This window comes from Notolepis coatsorum (assembly GCF_963971535.1).
Source record: "Notolepis coatsorum genome assembly, chromosome: 2".
In the NCBI taxonomy this organism is placed as follows: domain Eukaryota; kingdom Metazoa; phylum Chordata; class Actinopteri; order Aulopiformes; family Paralepididae; genus Notolepis; species Notolepis coatsorum.
In genome coordinates this window covers 1,420,703-1,446,546 of record NC_140166.1, presented here as the reverse complement: position 1 = coordinate 1,446,546, position 25,844 = coordinate 1,420,703, and the positions used below count along the sequence as shown (strand labels likewise).

Genomic DNA, 25,844 nt, shown 5'->3' with positions numbered 1-25,844 from the left:
CTGAGTCTAGGGGAAGGACATCATATGAGGACGTAAGTAAGTGACGATAAAAGTCAGAGACGAAGCCTCTCGATGTCTCCTTTTCATAAAATAATTTGCGATATCTGTGGTGCTCAAGTGGAATCTTTAATGGGACTCCGTGAGCCTTTAAAGCTGCTCTTAATTGTAGATAGAAAATATGAGGAGCTGGTGAGGTTAAATTTGTTAGATATATCTTGATAGCTGCAGAGACCCCGGTTGTCGAAGATATCCCCCAATGTATGTATGCCCTTCTTTTCCCATTTAGGAAATCTGATAGGTTGTTGTGCAATAAGGAGTAAATTGTTATTAAATAGGGGAGAATGACTGTGCCATTTATGGTGGTTAGTGCACCTTTTCTGTGTGTCACGCCATATCCGGATAACATGTGTAATAAGAGGGCCAAATTTCAAGTTGCATTGCTTAATTGATAAGTTGGTGTATACTATATCCTGCAGTCTATGTGGTGCCACTATGTTCTCCTCTAATGGTCTCCAGGATACAGATGCTTGAGAATCAAACCAGGTGATCAGTGGTCTTAAAGAGAACGCTTTAAAGTAATAATTGAAGTCTGGAAATGCTAAACCCCCGTCGGCTTTATTTCTCTGTGCAGTGGATCTTTTTATTCGTGGAGGTTTGTTGTTCCAAATAAATGTACCGTAATTCCTCTAATAGTAACCGGGTCTCAAATACAAGCCGGGTCTCTATTAATGGCCGGGTGCGCTCTTGAGCTAAGCAATTATAAGCCGACCTCCTAATACAAGCCGGGTTACTAATATACTGAGCTGCACACTGAGCTGGTTACTTGATTTCACTTTGAAAACGTTGAAATGACCAGTGACCACCTGTAATTGCACTGTTTACTATTTCATACAGTACTTGGTTTCAATAAATGAACCCAGTACATTTTACTGGGTTCAAACTGACACAAAATGTTGATTTATTCATTATGATCCGTTTGAAAATTAGAAATATAGGCCTCTCTCTTATACAGGCCTCCTCCTAATACAAGCCTGGTACCCGCTACAGTTGAAACAAATACAAGCCGGGGTTACTATTAGAGGAATTACGGTATATGCTGCAGAGTGTAATTTTTGCCAGTAACCAACAGGGGGGGGGGGGGGGGGGGGGGGGTAACAGCAACATCGAGCTGAAAAAGTTGATTCTAGGTAAAACATCCATCTTAACTATTGATGCTCAGGCCTGTACTGAATTTTTTAGTTTTGACCACCTGCCGAAGTCATTTGTGATCCTATCTAGGAATCCGGAATAATTATACTTCACCGTTTGGCATATAGTGGGGAATATTTCAACTCCAAGACATCTAAAGTGTTCTACCATTGGTATATTTGCTGGGAGGGAGGTAGCCTTCGCAGTAGGGCTGCAACGATTAGTCGACATAATCGACGATGTCGATTATAAAAAATCGTTGACGAGAAATTGTTGCGTCGATTAGTCATCAAAAATAAATTATTTAAATTTTTTTTTTTTTTTTGCACTACCTATCTTTGTGAGAGTGGCTTCTCAGGGTTCCAGACAACATCATAACATGATGATCCCATAGCAAATTTTGGACATTGAAAACATTGTTCCCCTGCAGGAGATGATGATCAGACTAGACACACAATACATTACACACGCACTCCTCTCACTCACACACAGCGATCAGAGTAAGACACACACATACACACTCCTCTCACTCACACACAGCGATCAGAGTAAGACACACACACATACACACTCCTCTCACTCACACACAGCGATCAGAGTAAGACACACACATTCACACTCCTCTCTCACACACAGCGATCAGAGTAAGACACACACACATTCACACTCCTCTCACTCACACACAGCGATCAGAGTAAGACACACACACATACACAAATTACACAGTACACACCTCTCACTCACACACAGCGATCAGAGTAAGACACACACACATACACACTCCTCTCACTCACACACAGCGATCAGAGTAAGACACACACACATTCACACTCCTCTCTCTCACACACAGCGATCAGATTAAGACACACACACATTCACACTCCTCTCACTCACACACAGCGATCAGAGTAAGACACACACACATACACAAATTACACAGTACACACCTCTCACTCACACAGCGATCAGAGTAAGACACACACACAAATTACACAGTACACACACTCCTCTCACTCACACAGCGATCAGAGTAAGACACACACACATACACACACACACGGACTCCTCTCACACACAGCAAACAAAGTACACTTCCACTTTAATTTGTATTATTTAATTTATTTATCTTGTTATGAGTGATTGCTGTATTGTTCTTCAAATACATTTTCATTTAACACTTTGGCTGCCTAAGGTTAAATTCATGATATACCATAGATTGCCAGCGCTATTTGTCTATGGAGAAAGTCCCCTTCTTTGCAGGGCTATAACTTTTTAAATTCTATTGCTACATTGCCATTATTAGGGCCCATTCAAAGTCCTATATGTATTGTTCATTGTGTAGCAACGTTAAACTTTTTCATTCACATATTCATAGTAAAGTATGGTCTAATGTATAAGTATGTTTTCATCTCTTTCTGCAGCTTTCTCCAGAACGTGATCTATAGCCCCAAATGCATTATATTGATGATGAAATACAGTTTGATGGCAATCAGCGCGATATAAAAAATTCCAACTAGACGTACTTCTAGAAGTTACTACACGTCATCTGATGTTGACCGGATGGGCGAGGGGGCGTTTATAATTCCGTGGGCAGCGTTATACCAATCATCTAATGTGGGTCAAATGTTGATAATAGCAGTTAGTATCGAAGACGGTAACGTTACACGCTGAAACTCACCCCAGTCTCCGCGCGCCGTTGGGCGATCATCGTCGAGTAGAAATCTTATCATTATGGGATATATTTTTACCCGGTCCATCTCCAGCTTGTATAATGGTATTGGTATATACGTCCAAATCATGTTGTTTATCGAGTTATTGCCAATCGATCACCGTGTAGCGTGACGAGCCAGAGTCCCATGACCCATAGCGAGCGCCCGGAAGTACTACGGTCGTCATGACAACCTCTATTCAACATCCTGTTTGGCGATTGCGCCGATCGGCCACCAGATGGCGCTCCTGAACCGCCAGAGAGCTCAGTGGGTCCTGCTGGTGGATCTCAGGCCAGCGGAGGGGACATATGAATCCGATCGCAGATTTTTGAAATATTGATATAAGGACGACGTAACGCGTCCTCCGGCAACTTTAGCATGGCCAGCAAAGACGTCTAAAGACGGGTCCCGGCACTCAAAGTGTTAAAGTGGCTTAAAGATCCAAATTCAAATGTTTCATGAGTCATTATTTTAATTTGCTATGGGATCATCATGTTATGATGTTGTTGTTTGGTCCTGACAAGAGTCTCAAAGTCTGGGGTGATGGTAGACAAGCAACTCTGAGGTCATGCTCAATGTCCAATCTGTTCCTCTGCTCTGTCTTCAGCTGGACCAGAGCTGAGAAGCCACTTTCACAAAGATAGGTAATTAAAAAAAAAAAAAAAAAAAAAAAAAAAATCCTTTTGTTTTTTTTGTTGTTGTTTACATTGGTTTTCGATTAGTCGACTAATCGAAAAAATAATCGGCAGATTAGTCGACTACCAAATTAGTCATTAGTTGCAGCCCTACTTCGCAGTCACATTGAGTGGAAGGCAGGCCGATTTTGGCCAGTTTATCTTAAATCCTGATAGATTGCCAAAATAATCTATTACTTTGAGAAGATGAGGTAGGGAGGTGGTAGGGTTTTGCATGAACAATATTACATCGTCCGCATATAAGCTAATGTGATGCTGTGTTCCCTTAATTGAGATCGGCGCTATGAACTGGGATTGTCTTATGTACTGTGCCAAAGGCTCTAGGGATAGAGCAAATAGTCCGGGACTAAGAGGACAACACTGTCTGGACGAGCGCAACACAGGGAAGTGTGGGGAGATGAATTTACCTGTTAAAATCATGGCCGATGGATCTGTGTATAGTACTTTGATCATATTAATGAATCCATCTCCTAACCCCATCCTTCTAAGTACTGCCCATAAATAAGACCATTCCAACCTGTCAAAGGCCTTCATCGCATCCAAGGATAATACAGGAATCTATCACATGCAGTAACCGTCTAATATTATCCGTGATCAGGCGGCCTCTTATGAAGCCTGTCTGATCAGGGTGAACTAAAGACGTCATATGCTTTTGTAGTCGGATGGATAGTACCTTAGCGTACAGCTTGAGATCGGATCCGAGGAGGCTTAAAGGCCAACTTGCAGGTTGTATTTTTGTTCAATAAACAATATGGACTAGGCCAACGTGACTTTCATGAAGAAGGAAAAAAATATATTGAAATTGACCTAGTTTTAGCGTTTTTATCAAACATTTTGTCTGCCCAACACAATCACCACGCACGTGGATATTTTAATCAATGGTTCATAACGTGCGCGTGTCATCTTAATGCTGACGTCACGTGAGGTGCAGGGCAGCGAGGAGTCACACACAGCTAGTGGCAGGCAGAGAGCCTTGCTACTACTAGCCGAGGAGTAATGAATGAAAATGTATCCGTTTCACGGTCACCTAACAACACTATTGCTCCGTGATCATAGCATCCATCTCTAAAGCTAACCACTATTTGTAAAAGCCACAACCACGTTACTGTAGAAATCGTCGGAAAGGAGAAACGCACAATTTCTATCTTGCGACAACACCAAGCCGTGTGTCATTTATTATATTTTTAGCACCAGTGACAGCGGTCAGATCTATGCCGTGCTAGTATCCCACAGCCCGTAGTAAACAAACATTTTATCAATGACATTCCACCAGCGCGTCTTCTCCAAGCCCAACCCCAACCAACCTCCTTAAAGTGACAGTGCCCCATCAATACATCAAAACAATACAATGGTGAATTATGTCCATAGCACCCACTACATACGTCCCCCCAGAATTCATCATAACAAAAGAAGTCAATGAACAGGAGGGCGGAGAACTCTGCCATAACGGCTCCGCCTGACCCCTGAGAGACCCCTGGCCTCTGTAGGGAAAACCTTAAGGGCCCTACGGCCACTCGGCCACAGGATAGGTGGCGAGGGGGTCTCGTGGGCCTTACTCAGAAGACGGGGCAAGGTAGGGGGTCGTCCCCGCCGTGGGGGCTGGGCCAGTCCAACAGGTTTGCCCAAGACCACATGAGCCGGTTTAAGGCGGTCTATGGAAATGTGTTCCAACTTCCCGCCCATGTCCACGACAAAGTACTTGTCTCCAGCCTCCTGGACACGGAACGGACCGTCGTATGGATGTTTCAAGGGGTCCCGGTGGGCATTGTGACGGATGAAAACATATTCCGCTGACTGCAGACTTGTAGGGACGTGCGACCGGGGGAGGCCGTGCTGTGAGGTGGGGACCGGTGTGAATACCTTAGCCTTCTCCAGAAGCGCTGTCCGCTGCTGGGCTGCAGACCCATCATTGTGTCGTTGTACATAGTGTATACACCGTTAGAAGCTAGCTAAGTTAGCTAACGTAGCTTAGCTTAGCAGCCAGCATTCTCGAAACTCCTAACATCACCCGATTTAAAATGGTTCTCTCCTCTTTGTATACCTTTGTCCTCACAAGTATTATGCCAGGGAACTTATGGACACGACAATAGTAGTAGTTATAAGGTGTTTGAGCTTGTAGCGTTAGTTAGCTCATAGCTATCGTCACTGATGCACCGAGTGGAGCTAAAGGGGCTACTATCGTATCAACATGCCGGGGCGCATAGCTTGCTAGCCAGCATTCTCGAAACTCCTAACATCACCCGATTTAAAATGGTGTGTGCAGCAGTGCTTTGCCCCACAGGTCTGAGAAGAGGACCTACACATTTTACTCGTTCCCAAAACTCTTTTACATGCACGACAGTAGACAATGCTAACGTTAGCCAGAGCCATATAGCCAGCTTGGTACTATGACCCAGACGGGGATCAGGCGACAGCCCACAGACCAGTAGCGCTGCTGTACTGAACAACAGGCTGCCTAGTGGTACATGTAGTTCTTTTTTTACGACATTAAAAACCTTATAACTACCTTGTTTCAACCAGTTGTAGCTGGTCCATCAAAGTCTCCGACGATTAAACCCATTTTTTGCGTCTTGTAAGGCGTCCATTTGGATCAAGGAAATAGCTTTCTGCACTCGTGAAAACTCCTTGTAGTGGATCAGAAGTAGGGGAAGATACCGACGTGACGTCACGGCCCTGATAGCTCTGATAAGCTTTTTTATTTGCTCGTGCATGTTATTCGTGCATGGACCTTTTTAACCATTTTTGAGTGGCATTTCCGGCGTCAAATGGAAAAAAATAATGAAATTATATACCAATAATGTAAACTACCCATAATTGATAAGTAGGGTTTAACCTGCAAGTTGGGCTTTAAGGGTCTATAACTACCGCATTCGGTGGGGTCTTTGTCTTTTTTAAGGAGGACAGATATGAGTGCAATATTGACGTCCCTGGAGAAGTTCCCCTCTTTGATTGAGTATAAAATCATATCAAGTAATAGGGGTCCAATTACATCCCAACATGAGAGGTACAGTTCTGGTGGAATGCCATCCCAACCAGGGGCCTTACCACTTTGCAATTCAGATATAGCCTCCCTAAGTTCCTCTAGTGCAGGGGTAGGCAACCCTAGGCACGCGTGCCTGCATAGGCACACGGGGGCATTTTCATAGGCACAGGGGGCAGCATTAAAAAATATATATATATATATATATATATATTATAATTTTTTTTATTTTTTTGCTTTGAAATATTATAGTGAAATATTTTGCACTGTTGTCGCATTTATCTTGTTGAAATCCTCCCACAGGTTCTTTTTACTACCACATATTTAATTGACCCTTTATTCGTTTATTATTTCAATTTAGCTGGAAATACATTGCTACATCATTCAGTAACATTTGCAGAGCCTTATAACAAAAACATTATTACGGTCACCATTGTGACCAGTGGGACTAATCAACAAATTTAATTATTTATTTTTCTATTTCATTGAACATTGCACATGTTAAAAGCAATTTTTTTTACTAAAAATGTGAGTATTACCAAGTCAACTTGTGTTCTTAAAACAATGACAATAAACATAGTTTTATTAGGTTGAAATAATGTGGTTGTGTACTTATTTTTCTGTTAACTTATTATGGATTGAAAACTGAAAACCTTAATGCACAGTAACTGAACTCAATATTTTTAAGTTCTGGTAACTTATAATTTTTTTTTTGTACAGTGTAGTCTTGCGATCAATCAAAACTTATTTACACGATATACCTCACATTCACCCTCCATTCACATCCTGGTGTTCTCCTGGTGTTCTCCTGGTGTTCTCCATTAGGCCTGTAGGTGGAGCTATGACAGCACACGTACAGTACACACACCGATGGTGTGTGATGTGTCCAAAAATGAATGGGCAAATGTGAGTGAAATGGTCGCACTGTATGCAGCCGTTTGTCTGCATTGCATTCCCCCCCCCCCCCCCCACTCAGATTTAGGGTTGATACAACCATCATAATAATATTGTTAATAATAACAATAATGATGTAATAATGTAAAAATTATCATTAAAAATACCTGATTATGAGAAGAAAAAAATTACGATGCATGGAATATTGTTGAGGCACACTAGTTACAACTATATTTCAAACAGGCACTCCATGTCAAAAAGGTTGCTGACCCCTGCTCTAGTGTAATAGGTGCATCTAACCGTTTAGCATCTTCCTCTGAAAGTTTAGGTAAGTTAATTTGATCAAGAAATGTATCCAGTTTATTATGATCGAAAATCACTTCTGAATTGCAATTGATATGTTATTTGATTTCTATACAGGTAATATTCATACTTCCTGCTTTAAATAAACTATTTGATAGTGTTTCCCATCTTTACTGAGCAACCGCTTTGTAATAGACCTATCTCAAACCCTGCCCTCTTTTCTTGATCCTCCAATCACAACTTGTTTGTCCGAGGTAAGCGACAGTTGTGATTGGAGGATCAAGAAAAGAGGGCAGGGTTTGAGATAGGTCCATTAAAGGCTGGACCCTTATAGACACCTGTCCCAAATACAGGCCAGTTGTGTTCCAATGATTGAAGCAAATAAAAGCCAGGGTTAAAACAGTCTATTAGTCGACTAAGAATTTCTTTAGTTGAAGACAGCCCTAGCATTCTTGAATTGAGTACCTTAGACGAAAAACCATATAAGTAAATTTTACTTTTTCAAACTTTATTATCTAAAGATGATAAGTTAGTGTTGTGTTCATTCATAGTTAAAGACAGTAGAGGTTGAGTACTTTATTATCTAAAGATAATAGAGGAAAATGTAAATGTAAAGATAGTAAGTTAGAGTCTTGTGTTCATTCATAGTTAAAGACAGTAGAGGTTGAGTACTTTATTATCTAAAGATGGTGAGTTAGAGTGTTGTGTTCACTCATAGTTGAAGACAGTAGAGGTTGAGTACTTTATTATCTAAAGATGGTAAGTTAGTGTTGTGTTCATTCATAGTTAAAGACAGTAGAGGTTGAGTACTTTATTATCTAAAGATGGTAAGTTAGAGTGTTGTGTTCATTCATAGTTAAAGACAGTAGAGGTTGAGTACTTTATTATCTAAAGATAATAGAGGAAAATGTAAATGTAAAGATGGTAAGTTAGAGTCTTGTGTTCATTCATAGTTAAAGACAGTAGAGGTTGAGTACTTTATTATCTAAAGATGGTAAGTTAGAGTGTTGTGTTCACTCATAGTTGAAGACAGTAGAGGTTGAGTACTTTATTATCTAAAGATGGTAAGTTAGTGTTGTGTTCATTCATAGTTAAAGACAGTAGAGGTTGAGTACTTTATTATCTAAAGATGGTAAGTTAGAGTGTTGTGTTCACTCATAGTTGAAGACAGTAGAGGTTGAGTACTTTATTATCTAAAGATGGTAAGTTAGAGTCTTGTGTTCATTCATAGTTAAAGACAGTAGAGGTTGAGTACTTTATTATCTAAAGATGGTAAGTTAGAGTTGTGTTCATTCATAGTTAAAGACAGTAGAGGTTGAGTACTTTATTAACTAAAGATGGTAAGTTAGAGTCTTGTGTTCACTCATAGTTAAAGACAGTAGAGGTTGAGTACTTTATTATCTAAAGATGGTAAGTTAGTGTTGTGTTCATGCATAGTTAAAGACAGTAGAGGTTGAGTACTTTATTATCTAAAGATGGTACGTTAGAGTTTAGTGTTCATTCATAGTTAAAGACAGTAGAGGTTGAGTACTTTATTTTGATTTTTTTTTATTGATCTTTTCCCCCCTCCATTTTCCTCAGATTTTTCTCCCATCCCAATGTTAGTCGTATGCCAATTCCCAATCCCCTTCCTGGTCATTGCGCACTTCCCCCCCACAGTCAGATCCTCTGGGAGAGTGGAGGCTATCACGTGCTTCCTCCGACACACGTCCAGCCAATCAACCGCTTCTTTTCACCTGGCAGCGCGGATCCTCCCTGAGAGGGCGTAGCGTGTGGAAGGATCACACTATCCCACTCAGGTCCTATCCGCGCTTAGCAGGCGCCCCGACCGAACTGTAGGAGTCGCTGTTTACAACGACCCGGACCCACCCCGCCAGCTTCTCCCACCCTCTAATACAGCCAATTGTATTAGTGTGAACGGCCAGCCAAGCTGGTGACAACCCCGGAGCTGTGAGCTGGATTCGAACAGGCGAATCCAGCTCACAGCTCCGGGGTTGGTGACGAATGCAATCTCCGCTACGCCACCTAACCGCCCTGGTTGAGTACTTTATAATCTAAAGATGGTAAGTTAGAGTGTTGTGTTCATTCATAGTTAAAGACAGTAGAGGTTGAGTACTTTATTATCTAAAGATGGTAAGTTAGAGTCTTGTGTTCACTCATAGTTAAAGACAGTAGAGGTTGAGTACTTTATTATCTAAAGATGGTGAGTTAGAGTGTTGTGTTCATTCATAGTTAACACTTTGACTGCCCATCAGGAGTTTTCTCTGGTTTACCCCCCGCTGGTTGAAGGCCCATCACAAGAATATTTGTTTTTTCTTAGCGATCTGAAATCATATTTCATCAACCAAGTCTACCGTTGGAAATCCAACCACTCCAGGCGCTCAGATGTGAAAAAAATCCCCGACTCGACATTTTACTTCTCACTCACGCAGCCGGGGTCGATCAGCTCCACTAGTGAGCCTCAGAGCAGCGGAGATTATGTGTTTTTACAGTATACACAGTGAATCAATAAAAAGATCGATTTTTTCGAATGCCGATCAGGAATTGGAATAATCCATTTGGATACCATCTGATCTCAGGTAAGGAATCTATGTTACCAGTATTAGGATAATCAGACTCGTTTTCACAGAGATATAAGCTTTTATGTGATTATGTGATATTGCTGTTTGGCTGTGCGAGCGGTCAGTAACTAGGAGAATCGATTTTCAACTCGTGGCACGAGCGTGCATGCGCACACATATACTATCGATAATCTAGCGTTTATTTGAAAACGATTAATAAATAGGCAGAACAATGACAACGTTCTAGAATATTCCAGTAAAAGGCGATTTAATTTTTTCCGTGAAAACAAGTGATTTTCAAAATGCTAGAAAACGGAAATGAAGCGATAAAAAAACAATCTGCTACGTCTTTGATAAGCGACGGGCAGATTAGACACATAGCCATAATTTAAAACATAGATTAGGCGATATTAACGTTAACATTGAAGTGGCCCTGGGCATTCAAGGAGGTAAAAAGGAATTAACCTTGGGCAATCAAAGTGTTAAGACAGTAGAGGTTGAGTACTTTATTATCTAAAGATGGTACGTTAGAGTGTAGTGTTCATTCATAGTTAAATACAGTAGAGGTTGAGTACTTTATTATCTAAAGATGGTAAGTTAGAGTGTTGTGTTCATTCATAGTTAAAGACAGTAGAGGTTGAGTACATTATTATCTAAAGATGGTAAGTTAGAGTGTTGTGTTCATTCATAGTTAACACTTTGAGAGCCAGTCTGTGTTTTCCTTTTTACCCCCTTGAATGCCCACATCCACTCCAATGTTAATGTTAATATCGCCTAATCTATGTTTTAAATTATGGCTATGTGTCTAATCTGCCCGTCACTTATCAAAGACTCATTTTCCAGTCAACATTGGCATGGCAGATTGTTTATTTATCGCTTCATTTCCGTTTGATAGCATTTTTTTTTATTCGCGGAAAAAACATCACATTCTATGATAATCGCCTTTTACTGGAATATTCTAGAACGTTGTCATTTTTCGGCCTATTTATGAATCATTTTCAAATAAACGCTAGATGATCGATAGTATATGTGTACGCATGCACGCTCGTGCCGATGGTTGAAATGGTTTATTCCAATTCCCGATCGTCATTCGGAAAAAATCGCTCATTTGATTGATCCATCGTGTATACAGTAAAACACATATTCCCCGCGGCTCGGAGGCTCCAGAGTGAACTCTGGTAGACCCCGGTTACATGAGTGAGAAGTGCGGGGTGTTTTTTCCCATTCATTTTCATTGAGTCCAATCCAAAAGGGTGATTTACCATCTGGGAGACGATAGGGGAGCTTTTTTCACATCCGAGCGCCTGGGGTGACTGGATCTCCAACGGTAGGCTCGCTTGATGCAATATGATTTCAGATTGCTAATAAAAAAAAACGAATAAAACGAATATTCTCGTGAGTGGGCATTCAACCCGGGGGATAATAACACGAGAAAACTTGTGGGTGGCATTCAAAGTGTTAAAGACAGTAGAGGTTGAGTCGTTTCTGTGGTGATATATGACATACTGTCTATGTAGTTTGTCACATACTGTCTATGTAGTATGGAAATAAGTCAAATAAAATTATATTTAATAAAATCACACTCCAAGTGAATTATATTAACTTCACAACTGCAAATATACATGGGCTGTCCAAGAAATCTCAAAACGGATCTATATGTCTACAAGTGCAAGGTTCACTTGTCCAATACTGACCCCTGTAGGCTGTCCACCTCCGGTCCGTGTTCTGCCCCGTGTTCTGTCTGGTGTTCTGCCTCGTCAGGTTGTGACGGCGCCCCCCTCTGGCCGCAGGTGGCCCAGCTCGACATGCGTTGGAAGGCACTGAACTCCGCGGCTCCCAGGCCTCTCTGGCTGAAGAAGGCCTTGCCCACGTAGCTCCTCCAGACACAGCGGTGGTGGCAGCACAAGGCCAGGGCCAGGCCGCTCACCGCAGATCCACACGCAGACGCTGCTGGATCCTCGGGTCGGTCCGTGAACTTTGGGCGTTTGCAGGGAGGCCGGGCGTGGTGGTTAGTGGATCTCTCAAACAGACAGCGCAGAGCGAGGTCTAGACGGGGGAGAGAGAGGACGAGCAGTTAGATATGGAAGATATTCTGCAATTTTATAAACAATGTTACACAAGTGTAATCAAAGCACCAGGTGAGACTAGAACCCATGTTTTCTCTGGATAATAATAACTTTATTTGTATTGCAGCTCAACGTGCTTCACAACAGAAAGAAGACCGGCACAAAATGAGCACATAAAGTGCAGACATATAAAATCACAGTTTTTCACATTAGGTCGGATCTAACATACCAATAGGCCGCCTTGTTTATGGTGTGATTCTATTGCAGTTTAAAAATAGACAATAATAAAAAGAGTAAAATAGAATGGACAGAGTAACTGTTGTGAAGGGCCAGATTAAAGTTGAGAATCTACATTGTATATTATTTATATATACACGGAATATCCCTTTACCTGCGTCCAAACCATAGTAATATTCGCTCTCCTTATGGGATAATGCCCCCTGACGGTGGCGCCAGGCAGTCTCGCACTCAGACAGGTGCAAGGGGCGAGTTTGGGGCTAGTCAGGACATGCCCTTGGCAGTGTATTGATTCAGACCAAAGTGGTTAGGTTTGGAACTAGAAAGCCACTTATATGCCACATATATGCTGGCGCAGGTGCGCGCAGCAGCAGTTCGTCTAAGCAAGCAGTGTGACAAGTTCAGTGTGATTCTAATGGAGTGAGAAGCAGTGCGTCTAACAGAGCGTGGAGAACCACGTGCGAAGGGAATAGTAAAGTGTCAGAGTTTAATGCAGTAACGGCAAGTTCGACCTAATCTAATGTGAAGTAAATAGTCGTTCATTTATTGTATATCGTGCAACCACAGTTCGTTCGTGTGTAGCATTGGACATGTGCACAGGAGAGCCAGCGTCAAGATTGCAGAACCATTACTGGTTGGATTATATTGATTTGGAACGTGTTACCCGGAGAAGAGCTTCGTTGATTTCCACTATCGTTTGGGATTCAACCTCGTGAGGATTACAACTCGGGCTGGCCTCGTGGACGGAGGCTGGCTAGCTGTCATCAATGCTATCGAGCATTTGGATTACAATTATTGCTTTGCTGCTGATCAAGGGATTTACAAGGACCGACTCCTGTACCTGGAGTCTCTTTATTCCTCATTGAATCAGACGGAGTACCCGAACATTCCTCTACCCTCCAGGCCTTACACCCCCGGAGGGAACCCATTGTCTCCAGGCGGTACCAGTGTTGCCCTATCTAGTTGCTACTATACGACAGGTGGTGTCAACTTAGACCCATCGTAGGATTCCTGCTATTCTTAGTGACTCATGCTATTGACTGACTTTACGCATATTCTTCGCCATACAAGCGCGACCCTAATTCTCATTCTGTAACCTAACGTTGCCTAATAATAATAAATTACCCTCAAATACTATTTCTTTGTCAATGCCGTGTTCTTGTGGGTGTTCACCATCTATATTTGATGTACTGTCTGGCCAGTAATTAAAGTACATAACTAGCAGTGGTTTAATCTATCACAATCTTTAATACAGTCAGGGTTTTGTAACCCCTCAGTTACAGTAACACAATGCAATAAAATAGTTCCGAATGACTGTTTTACAGTTTAAAACCGTCTTTACCTTCCCCGTTTTGATATCCATAGTTTAAAACCTGACAGTCTTCCCTCCTGTTTGATACCCACTTTGACCCTTCGAACACTCAGGTTGAGTTCCCTCTCTCAGTTTCCTCTCTCAGGGGGCAGTTCCCTCTCTCAGGTCCCTCTCTCAGTTCCCTCTCTCTGTTCCCTCTCTCAGTTCTCTCTCTCTGTTCCCTCTCTCTGTTCCCTCTCTCTGTTCCCTCTCTCCGTTCCCTCTCTCAGTTCCCTCTCTCAGTTCCCTCTCTCAGTTCCCTCTCTCAGGGTGCAGTTCTCTCTCTCAGTTCCCTCTCTCAGTTCCCTCTCTCTGTTCTCTCTCTCAGGTCCCTCTCTCAGGTCCCTCTCTCAGTTCCCTCTCTCAGTTCCCTCTCTCAGTTCCCTCTCTGTTCTCTCTCTCAGTTCCCTCTCTCAGTTCCCTCTCTCAGTTCCCTCTCTGTTCTCTCTCTCAGTTCCCTCTCTCAGTTCCCTCTCTCAGTTCCCTCTCTCGGGGTGCAGTTCCCTCTCTCAGTTCCCTCTCTCAGTTCCCTCTCTCTGTTCCCTCTCTCAGTTCCCTCTCTCAGTTCCCTCTCTCAGTTCCCTCTCTCAGTTCCCTCTCTGTTCTCTCTCTCAGTTCCCTCTCTCAGTTCCCTCTCTGTTCCCTCTCTCAGGGTGCAGTTCCCTCTCTCAGTTCCCTCTCTGTTCCCTCTCTCAGTTCCCTCTCAGTTCTCTCTCTCAGTTCCCTCTCAGTTCTCTCTCTCAGTTCCCTCTCTCAGGGTGCAGTTCCCTCTCTCAGTTCCCTCTCTCGGGGTGCAGTTCCCTCTCTCAGTTCCCTCTCTCAGTTCCCTCTCTCAGTTCCCTCTCTCGGTTCTCTCTCTCAGTTCCCTCTCTCAGTTCCCTCTCTCAGGGTGCAGTTCCCTCTCTCAGTTCCCCCTCTCTGTTCTCTCTCTCAGTTCCCTCTCTCAGGGGGCAGTTCCCTCTCTCAGTTCCCCCTCTCAGTTCTCTCTCTCAGTTCCCCCTCTCAGTTCTCTCTCTCAGTTCTCTCTCTCTGTTCCCTCTCTCAGTTCCCTCTCTCAGTTCCCTCTCTCAGGGTGCAGTTCTCTCTCTCAGTTCACTCTCTGAGTTCTCTCTCTCTGTTCTCTCTCTCAGTTCCCTCTCTCAGTTCCCTCTCTCAGTTCCCTCTCTCTGTTCTCTCTCTCAGTTCCCTCTCTCAGGGTGCAGTTCCCTCTCTCAGTTCCCTCTCTCAGGGGGCAGTTCCCTCTCTCAGTTCCCTCTCTCTGTTCTCTCTCTCAGTTCCCTCTCTCTGTTCCCTCTCTCAGTTCCCTCTCTCAGTTCTCTCTCTCAGTTCCCTCTCTCAGTTCCCTCTCTCAGGGTGCAGTTCCCTCTCTCAGTTCCCCCTCTCTGTTCTCTCTCTCTGTTCCCTCTCTCTGTTCCCTCTCTCTGTTCCCTCTCTCTGTTCCCTCTCTCCGTTCCCTCTCTCAGTTCCCTCTCTCAGTTCCCTCTCTCAGTTCCCTCTCTCAGGGTGCAGTTCCCTCTCTCAGTTCCCTCTCTCAGGGTGCAGTTCTCTCTCTCAGTTCCCTCTCTCAGTTCCCTCTCTGTTCTCTCTCTCAGTTCCCTCTCTGTTCTCTCTCTCAGTTCCCTCTCTCAGTTCCCTCTCTCAGTTCCCTCTCTGTTCTCTCTCTCAGTTCCCTCTCTCAGTTCCCTCTCTCAGTTCCCTCTCTCGGGGTGCAGTTCCCTCTCTCAGTTCCCTCTCTCAGTTCCCTCTCTCTGTTCCCTCTCTCAGTTCCCTCTCTCAGTTCCCTCTCTCAGTTCCCTCTCTCAGTTCCCTCTCTGTTCTCTCTCTCAGTTCCCTCTCTCAGTTCCCTCTCTGTTCCCTCTCTCAGGGTGCAGTTCCCTCTCTCAGTTCCCTCTCTGTTCCCTCTCTCAGTTCCCTCTCAGTTCTCTCTCTCAGTTCCCTCTCAGTTCTCTCTCTCAGTTCCCTCTCTCGGGGTGCAGTTCCCTCTCTCAGTTCCCTCTCTCAGTTCCCTCTCTCAGTTCCCTCTCTCTGTTCTCTCTCTCAGTTCCCTCTCTCAGGGGGCAGTTCCCTCTCTCAGTTCCCCCTCTCAGTTCTCTCTCTCAGTTCCCCCTCTCAGTTCTCTCTCTCAGTTCTCTCTCTCTGTTCCCTCTCTCAGTTCCCTCTCTCAGTTCCCTCTCTCAGGGTGCAGTTCTCTCTCTCAGTTCACTCTCTGAGTTCTCTCTCTCTGTTCTCTCTCTCAGTTCCCTCTCTCAGTTCCCTCTCTCAGTTCCCTCTCTCTGTTCCCTCTCTCAGTTCCCTCTCTCAGGGGGCAGTTCCCTCTCTCAGTTCCCTCTCTCTGTTCTCTCTCTCAGTTCCCTCTCTCTGTTCCCTCTCTCAGTTCCCTCTCTCAGTTCTCTCTCTCAGTTCCCTCTCTCAGGGTGCAGTTCCCTCTCTCTGTTCTCTCTCTCAGTTCCCTCTCTCAGGGGGCAGTTCCCCCTCTCAGTTCCCTCTCTCTGTTCTCTCTCAGTTCCCTCTCTCAGTTCCCTCTCTCAGTTCCCTCTCTCAGTTCCCCCTCTCTGTTCTCTCTCTCAGTTCCCTCTCTCAGGGGGCAGTTCCCTCTCTCAGTTCCCTCTCTCTGTTCCCTCTCTCAGTTCCCTCTCTCTGTTCCCTCTCTCAGTTCCCTCTCTCAGTTCCCTCTCTCAGTTCTCTCTCTCAGTTCCCTCTCTCAGTGTGCAGTTCCCTCTCTCAGTTCCCTCTCTCAGTGTGCAGTTCCCCCTCTCAGTTCCCTCTCTCTGTTCTCTCTCTCAGTTCCCTCTCTCAGTTCCCTCTCTCAGTTCCCCCTCTCAGTTCCCCCTCTCTGTTCTCTCTCTCAGTTCCCTCTCTCAGTTCCCTCTCTCAGTTCCCTCTCTCTGTTCTCTCTCTCAGTTCCCTCTCTCAGTTCCCTCTCTCTGTTCTCTCTCTCAGTTCCCTCTCTCAGTTCCCTCTCTCTGTTCCCTCTCTCTGTTCTCTCTCTCAGTTCCCTCTCTCTGTTCTCTCTCTCAGTTCCCTCTCTCAGTTCCCTCTCTCTGTTCCCTCTCTCTGTTCTCTCTCTCAGTTCCCTCTCTCTGTTCCCTCTCTCAGTTCCCTCTCTCAGTTCCCTCTCTCAGTTCTCTCTCTCAGTTCCCTCTCTCAGTGTGCAGTTCCCTCTCTCAGTTCCCTCTCTCAGTGTGCAGTTCCCCCTCTCAGTTCCCTCTCTCTGTTCTCTCTCTCAGTTCCCTCTCTCAGTTCCCTCTCTCAGTTCCCCCTCTCAGTTCCCCCTCTCTGTTCTCTCTCTCAGTTCCCTCTCTCAGTTCCCTCTCTCAGTTCCCTCTCTCTGTTCTCTCTCTCAGTTCCCTCTCTCAGTTCCCTCTCTCTGTTCTCTCTCTCAGTTCCCTCTCTCAGTTCCCTCTCTCTGTTCCCTCTCTCTGTTCTCTCTCTCAGTTCCCTCTCTCTGTTCTCTCTCTCAGTTCCCTCTCTCAGGGTGCAGTTCCCTCTCTCAGTTCCCCCTCTCTGTTCCCTCTCTCAGTTCCCTCTCTCAGTTCCCTCTCTCAGTTCCCTCTCTCAGGGTGCAGTTCCCTCTCTCAGTTCCCCCTCTCTGTTCTCTCTCTCAGTTCCCTCTCTCTGTTCTCTCTCTCAGTTCCCTCTCTCAGGGGGCAGTTCCCTCTCTCAGTTCCCTCTCTCAGTTCCCTCTCTCAGTTCTCTCTCTCAGTTCCCTCTCTCAGTGTGCAGTTCCCTCTCTCAGTTCCCTCTCTCTGTTCTCTCTCTCAGTTCCCTCTCTCAGTGTGCAGTTCCCTCTCTGTTCCCTCTCTCAGTTCTCTCTCTCAGTTCCCTCTCTCAGGGTGCAGTTCCCTCTCAGTTATCTCTCTCAGTTCCCTCTCTCAGGGGGTGCAGTTCCCTCTCTCAGTTCCCTCTCTCAGGGTGCAGTTCCCTCTCTCAGTTCTCTCTCTCAGTTCCCTCTCAGGGGGTGCAGTTCCCTCTCTCAGTTCCCTCTCTCAGGGGGTGCAGTTCCCTCTCTCAGTTCCCTCTCTCAGGGTGCAGTTCCCTCTCTCAGTTCTCTCTCTCAGTTCCCTCTCAGGGGGTGCAGTTCCCTCTCTCAGTTCCCTCTCTCAGTTCCCTCTCTCAGGGTGCAGTTCCCTCTCTCAGTTCCCTCTCTCAGTTCCCTCTCTCAGGGTGCAGTTCCCTCTCAGTTATCTCTCTCAGTTCCCTCTCAGGGGGTGCAGTTCCCTCTCTCAGTTCCCTCTCAGTTCCCTCTCTCAGGGTGCAGTTCCCTCTCTCAGTTCCCTCTCAGTTCCCTCTCTCAGGGTGCAGTTCCCTCTCAGTTATCTCTCTCAGTTCCCTCTCAGGGGGTGCAGTTCCCTCTCTCAGTTCCCTCTCTCAGGGGGCAGTTCCCTCTCAGTGTATATTTTCAACAATATGTTTGTTTACCAAGAAGTTAGTGTTATTAGTGAGATTTTAGTTTATGGAATGTGTTCATAAGAGGGCATCCAGAGCTCTCAATGAGCGTTGAAATTTCGAAAAAACGACATTGCCTAGCCCATGCCAGCTTCCTGCAAGCAAATTACTTGTGTATGAATTCTTTATTTCTCTTATTTTTCGGGATTATCTACCACAAAACTGAACGTTATTGGCATATATTGGAGCGCAGTTAGTGTGTCTACCTTCTGTAAACGTTTAGCAACCATCGGTGTTGTAGGGGGGGCAGGTGGCGCACGGAGATTACGTTCGTCACCAACACCGGGAGACACTAGGATTCGCCTGTTCGAATCCAGCTCCCGGCGTTGCTATCAGCTTGGCTGGCCCCTCACACTGATACAATTGGCCGTATCAGAGGGTGGGAAAGCTGAAGGGTGGGTCCTGGGCGTTGTGGACAGCGACCCCTACAGTTCGGTCGGGGCGCCTGCTCAGCGAGGGTTGGAACTGAGGAGAGATAGTGTGGCCTCCCACACGCTACACTCTCCCCGGTGAGAACCTGCGCGGCCAGGTTGGCCTGCCCCAGGCTGCACATGCGTTGGAGGAAAGCATGCGACAGTCTCCGGTCTCCCGGACCAACAGTAGGGGAAAGTACGCAACAACCAGGAAGGGTGGGATGGGGAGAGAAAATCGGGAAAAAGGAGGGGAAGAAAGATAAAAAAAAAAAAAAAAAAATCCATGTTGCAATCCGATTCAAAATGGCGGACCGGTCTCAAAAATAAAAAACTGAGTATTTACAGTAGATTTCATTCACAGTTCTTGCTGCACGCCTGGTGATACTAAATCCAAATTGAACTCTGCCATTTGAAAGAGGAGATTTGGCCCGATCCATAGATGTGTGAGTTGGCTATAATAAGGTCATTTATAGGCCTGATATTCTATAATAATATTTCAAATTGCATGGGTCCGGATGGCAGAATTCAGTGCTGTATCTATAAAACCTTCTGTTTAATCTAATCATATTCCCTTTATTCATTTCCTTAGGTTTTTTGTACACATGATGATGAAGAAGGTGCTGAACGAGCTCAGTGGCAGTGTTTCATGTCTGGTCATTTTTAGCATGGTGTTATTTAGGGCTGAGCCCAAACGTTCGGACCTTCGTTCGTTACATTGGCATTCGAATTCTAAATCAACATTCGAATTTTCAATATAAAAAAATTATTATTATAAAAAATAAAAAAAAATGTATTCATTCCGTTTAAACCAATGGGGTTTTTCTTCACAGTTGCAGATAAAGATTAGGCTACACTAATATTATAGTATTAAAAAAAACTATGGCGGTCGGGTGGCGTAGCGGAGATTGCGCTCGTCACCAATGCAAGAGGCTGCGGTCTCGACTCCCGGAGTCAGCATTGCCCTGCGGCTTGGGCCGGTCGTCATACTAACTCGTTTGGCTGAGTTAGGGGGAGGGAAGCCGTGGGTGGGAATCTGGCGTTGTGGACAGCGACTCCTACAGGTCAGGTCTGGGCGCCTGCTCAGCGGAGGCAGGAAATGGTGAAGGCAGCGTGACCTCCCACGCGTTACGCTTCACCAATGAGAGTCCTCGCTGCCAGGTGAAAAAAGAGCCGCTGGCTGTCTCCACACGTGTCGGAGGAAGCATGTGGTGGACTTCAGGGTTCCCTTGTACCGACCAGTAGGAGAACATGCGCACAACAACCAGGTAGGGGAGGGGGGGATTTGGCATAACGACTAAATTGGGATGGGGAGAAAGATAGCAAATCAGGCCAAAAAAAAAAAATAATAAAAAAAAACGGATTAGTTATTCATTAACACATCAAGTGCCGTTCAGCAGGGGGCACTGTGGGCCGTCAGTGCCAGCGCTATGTTCAATGGGGATAATGCAGTGTTTGCAGTGCTAAAACTATATTAAATATTATAGCTATGGATCTAATAACGTTGTCGATTGTCAGTGAGTTTCTTTCAGTCAACATGCAAAAAACAGATAATTTTTTCATCCGTACATTTCCGTTTTATACCGTGGTGAATATGAGTATAGTTTGAGTGATTCTGAGTAATCCCAGGAAAAGACGCGAAAACAGCGTTTTAGTTAAATTCACTAAACACGTTGCCATTCTTCGCTTGGATCAACAATCAATCTGAAATCAACACTAGATTATCGGTATTATCTTTCATCATGCACGCATGAAAGGGGGTTTGGAGCGGCGCCCCTCTGTGCTGTGATTACTACCAACGGGACACACGCATACCACACAGACACGCTTCGATCGCGGGAAAAAAATATATCGGATCAACGCAAGATTGGTAACATATATTTACCTAGTCTCTGATGTACTGCAAAAAGAATAATCAAATTATCTGATCGCCATTCCAAATATCCACAGCGATCCTGTGTCCGACATTATCCAGCATTGCACATGGAACGGGGCGGGCGGGGACAGTCGTCGATGCCATCCATATAAGCGCTTGTTTTTCCAGAGTGTTTAGAACCCGCCCCCACACCGCAGCCCGGCCAAGAAAACAAACCACATCATTTCAAATGGAGTGCAATAGCGGCCGCAAGGCGTTAGGTGGCAGTATCGCACCGTTGCGGTCTCAGACAGAGTGCCATTCAATCCTACAGCATAGCAGGATGAATTATGAATGGAAATAGCGAATAAAAGAAATAACGACACAGAAACGTAGATCTACGTTAACACATTAACTGCCACGCTTATTATATCCATCAATGTCACCAGTCTAAGCCTATGGAGATGTTCACCTTCTTTGCAGGGCTATAACTTTTTAAATTGTATTGCTAAATTGACATTACTACCCATTCAACATCGATTATCTATCGTTCAGGATGTAGGAACGTTATACTTTTTCATTCATATATTCATACGAAAATACTGTTATTCGCGATACACGCTATATTAAAAAATCCAACTGAATACGATCCTAAACGTTATGACTCATCATGCGCGGATGAAAGGGGGGGGGGGGGGGGGGGTCGTTTATAATTCCGTGATCGTCAGTAAATGCTTTATGTAGTATGAGTGATATATTGATCAGAGCTGTTTGCATTGAAAATAATAAACAATCAAGCTGAAAGTAACGTTACTGTCCTCTTACCGTTCGCCGATGAGACTGGAGGAAAAAGATCCCACTTATTTGACGTTGATCGACTAGATCCATTTCTGGTTTGTATGGCGCAATAAACACCCAAATCATATTGATTATTAAGTTATGGCAGCGATCCATATACACGGATGTGTGTCTAGAGTCCCGCAACAATATGTGACTGCCGGACGGATTTCCCAGATGCACCGAGATCACCAGAGATCCATTTCCGGTTGTAACTCGCCCGATCATCCACCAGGCGGCGGTATTGAAGCGTTGCACGGTTGTGCAGAGTCCCACTGTCTCAGCCGAGGCTGGGTGGCGGAATAATGAATACCATGGCGAAAAAATGAAACATGATCTCAATAACGTCGTACGCCGTGGATTGGCGGAATCCGCATGATCAGCAAACCCGTCGTAAGCCGTTTATGGCGGTGGATGTGTTAACGGCACTGGATCTGTTAACTGCTTCTGCGCCAAGAACGAGTTTACTCGTTATTGCCCGCCAATCGAATTGCGCCAATAACAAGTTTACTCGTTTTTATGACCGTTATTTCCTTTATTCGCTATTGCCATTCATAATTCATCCAGCAAGGCGCTGGGAGACTATGGACTCTGTCTGATATTGCAACGGCTGAATACCGCCACCTGGTGGATTTCGGGCGGTGTTGCACCCACTCTAAACCGGATGGTGCGTTCTGTGCATCGGGGGAAATGTTCCGGGCAGAGCTCTCTTGTTATGTGGACATGTTCCGGGCAGAGCTCTCTTGTTATGTGGATATGTTCCGGGCAGAGCTCTCTTGTTATGTGGACATGTTCCGGGCAGAGCTCTCTTGTTATGTGGATATGTTCCGGGCAGAGCTCTCTTGTTATGTGGACATGTTCCGGGCAGAGCTCTCTTGTTATGTGGATATGTTCCGGGCAGAGCTCTCTTGTTATGTGGACATGTTCCGGGCAGAGCTCTCTTGTTATGTGGATATGTTCCGGGCAGAGCTCTCTTGTTATGTGGACATGTTCCGGGCAGAGCTCTCTTGTTATGTGGACATGTTCCGGGCAGAGCTCTCTTGTTATGTGGATATGTTCCGGGCAGAGCTCTCTTGTTATGTGGACATGTTCCGGGCAGAGCTCTCTTGTTATGTGGACATGTTCCGGGCAGAGCTCTCTTGTTATGTGGATATGTTCCGGGCAGAGCTCTCTTGTTATGTGGATATGTTCCGGGCAGAGCTCTCTTGTTATGTGGACATGTTCCGGGCAGAGCTCTCTTGTTATGTGGATATGTTCCGGGCAGAGCTCTCTTGTTATGTGGATATGTTCCGGGCAGAGCTCTCTTGTTATGTGGACATGTTCCGGGCAGAGCTCTCTTGTTATGTGGACATGTTCCGGGCAGAGCTCTCTTGTTATGTGGATATGTTCCGGGCAGAGCTCTCTTGTTATGTGGATATGTTCCGGGCAGAGCTCTCTTGTTATGTGGACATGTTCCGGGCAGAGCTCTCTTGTTATGTGGATATGTTCCGGGCAGAGCTCTCTTGTTATGTGGATATGTTCCGGGCAGAGCTCTCTTGTTATGTGGATCCAGACAAACACTCAAGTGCATTGGATCGCTTTCGAGACGCAAGAATCAATATGCTTTCTGCGTTTATTGTGTCGTACAAACGGAAAACGGATCTAGCAGATGGAAATCAAATTATTGGAATATTTTTTCTCCAGACTCATCGGCCACAGGTAAGAGGAATCTAACGTTCATTTCAGCTCGATTGTCCATTTATTTCATTGCAATCCATCTGATCAACGTACTGTATGATGTCGTACTAAAGAAAGCCGTTACTGACAATCAAGGAATCATAAACGACCCCCACACCCCCTTTCCTTCACGCATGATGGAGCATAATGCATACCGATCATATGCATTTGAATTTTTTAATGTAGTGTATAGGGACGAAACGCCAATCGATTATGTATAATATGCGTCAGGGCCTATAACTCGCGTTCTAGGAATTAGCCCCGACCACTCTAAAAACATACTTATATTCACAACGGTATTAACACGACAATGTATGAATGGAAGAATATAACGTTCCCACATCCGGCACGATAGATACCCGATGTTGAATGGGCCATAGTAATGTCGATATAGCTATAATATTTAAAAAGTTATAGCGCTGCAAAAAAGGTGAGCGACTCCACAGCGCTGGCAGTGAGCGCTATAAGATGGTCAAACTGCAGGGCGGCTAGGTGGTGTAGTGGGCAAGGCACTCGCCACCAGTGTGGAGACGCTAGGATTCGCGTGTTCGAATCCAGCTCTCCACATTGTTTTCAGTTTAGCTGGTCGTCCGCAGTAATACACATTGGCCGTATTACGGGGAGGGAAAACTGATGGGTGGGGATCGGGCGTTGTGGACAGCGACTCCTACAGGTCGGTTGGTGCGCCTGCGCAGTAGAATCAGGAAGTGTCGGGGGCAGCGTGAGCCTCCCACGCGTTACTCCTCGCCACTGAGAGATCGAGCTGCGCAGGTGAAAAGATGCAACTGCTGTTACCTCAAGTACCGGAGGGGACTTGTGCTATGTATGACTTAGTCCACATTGCAGCCGGCTTGTGGGAGGCAAGAAACAGCGTTCGTGACAGGGGAGGGTTGAATTGGATGATACGAAATTGGGATGGGAGAAAATATAGAAAAAAATGGGAGAAAAAGTGGATCAAAAAAAAAGATGGTCAAACTGCGTGGCAGACATTGTGTTAAAGAAAGTTGATTTAATAAAATAAAATAAAAACTAATTTGATCAGATTAATCACTTTATTCAAATTGAGGATTTAGTTTGAGGATCTTTATTTATATATAAAAGAAGAAAACTTTATTTAGATTTTTTTTTAATTTTAATTAAAAAACGAAGGTTCGAACGTCTGTTCGAAAAACCCTGACGAAGTTTGAATCCCAAAAACAGGCTTCGGGGACAGCCTTAGTGTTATTCACCGTCAAAGACGCAAAGAAAAATCATAATTTATATTCTCCTTTGTTTCATCACAATTTACTCAAGTTGCAGACTGAGGATTATTTTGACACATACAGTAACTGGAATTACCATCAAGCATCACTCCGCTTGGAAAACACATGCACCTCGTCTCACCTGTTGCTGTTCCACACAGGTGCTTTCCCACTCCAACCACTGGAACATCCTTTTCCTCCAGGAGGGGAACCTTACCTGCAAGCAGAGAACATGTCTAGAGGTTCAGTCAACATTTCAATCCATTACAATTATGACTTAAGGTGTGTAGTTTGGGTCCATACATTTTAAAGTCAGAGAAGTACGAAATTCTAGTCAACAATTGTCAAAGTCAACTGTCCTCAGAGGAACACGCTTCACTGGAACACGTTTCACTGGAACACGTTTCACTGGAACACGCTTCACTGGAACACGTTTCACTGGAACACGTTTCACTGGAACACGTTTCACTGGAACACGCTTCACTGGAACACGCTTCACTGGAACACGTTTCACTGCAACACACTGGAACAGTGTTTGAAATTAGAAAGCTACTTGAAAAGTTCCTATTTCACTGTAAACATTTTTACAAACACATTTACTGAATGTATCTTCTAGGCCAGTGGTTCCCAAAGTCGGGGTCGCGACCCAAAGGTGGGCCGCGAGCAGCCACGGGAGGGCCGCGAGATGATTAAAAAATAAAAAATAAAAATCTATTTTTTTTTGTCAGGCCACTGAACTTAGAAGCAGGCCAGGACAGTGTTTCTAGTTGTATTCTAAAATTATATTCTATTGTATTCTAAAATGTGACTATATGGTTTTATATTAACTTAATAAATAAACAAAAACGAAAAATCTACTTATTTCAACGAACATTTCAAACTAAATAACAGATTATGCACATAAAACGCTGAAAACAACCGAAGCAACAATAGTATTTTAATGAGGCTATTATTATTATCATTATTATTTTGCAACAAGTTAGCCCTCTCATAAATAGCACATATAAATGAATAACTAACTTGAACTAACTTAATAGGATTGAAGTGATATTTGGCTTAAAAAATCGGTCGCCTGGCAAAAAAAAAAAAAAAAAAAAAAGCCTGACGATGTGCATTGGGCCGCGGCTCTCTGACGCCTTATTTTCTGGGTCCCGGCCTGAAAAGTTTGGGAACCCCTGTTCTAGGCCATGGGTGTCCACATTTTCTATTACTTTATGAATAATGATGCCAACCTGCTCATATGGAGCATCTAGGGGTTAAGTGTCTTGCTCAAGTGTCTTGCTTTGACACGCTGCCAGGAGGAGGAGCCAGAATCAAACCAAGAACCTGAGCCCCCACCAGGGACCGGCGGCTGC

General features: G+C 44.6%; 1 protein-coding gene across 2 annotated transcripts in view; it reads right to left on the bottom strand.

Annotated features, from left to right (window-relative positions):
• trmt13 (tRNA methyltransferase 13 homolog) overlaps positions 1–25,844 on the bottom strand; it is a 91,292-nt gene that overhangs the window by 7,654 nt on the left and 57,794 nt on the right. The window contains exons 9-11 of one of the 2 annotated variants that reach the window (XM_084307855.1): positions 24,632–24,706; positions 12,025–12,376; positions 7,334–7,411 (exon numbers count right to left, since the gene is read on the bottom strand). In XM_084307855.1, the coding sequence (XP_084163981.1) occupies positions 7,334–7,411; positions 12,025–12,376; positions 24,632–24,706 (505 nt within the window). The remainder of the gene's footprint in view (positions 1–7,333; positions 7,412–12,024; positions 12,377–24,631; positions 24,707–25,844) is intronic. The other variant, XM_084307856.1, reaches the window with a different exon arrangement.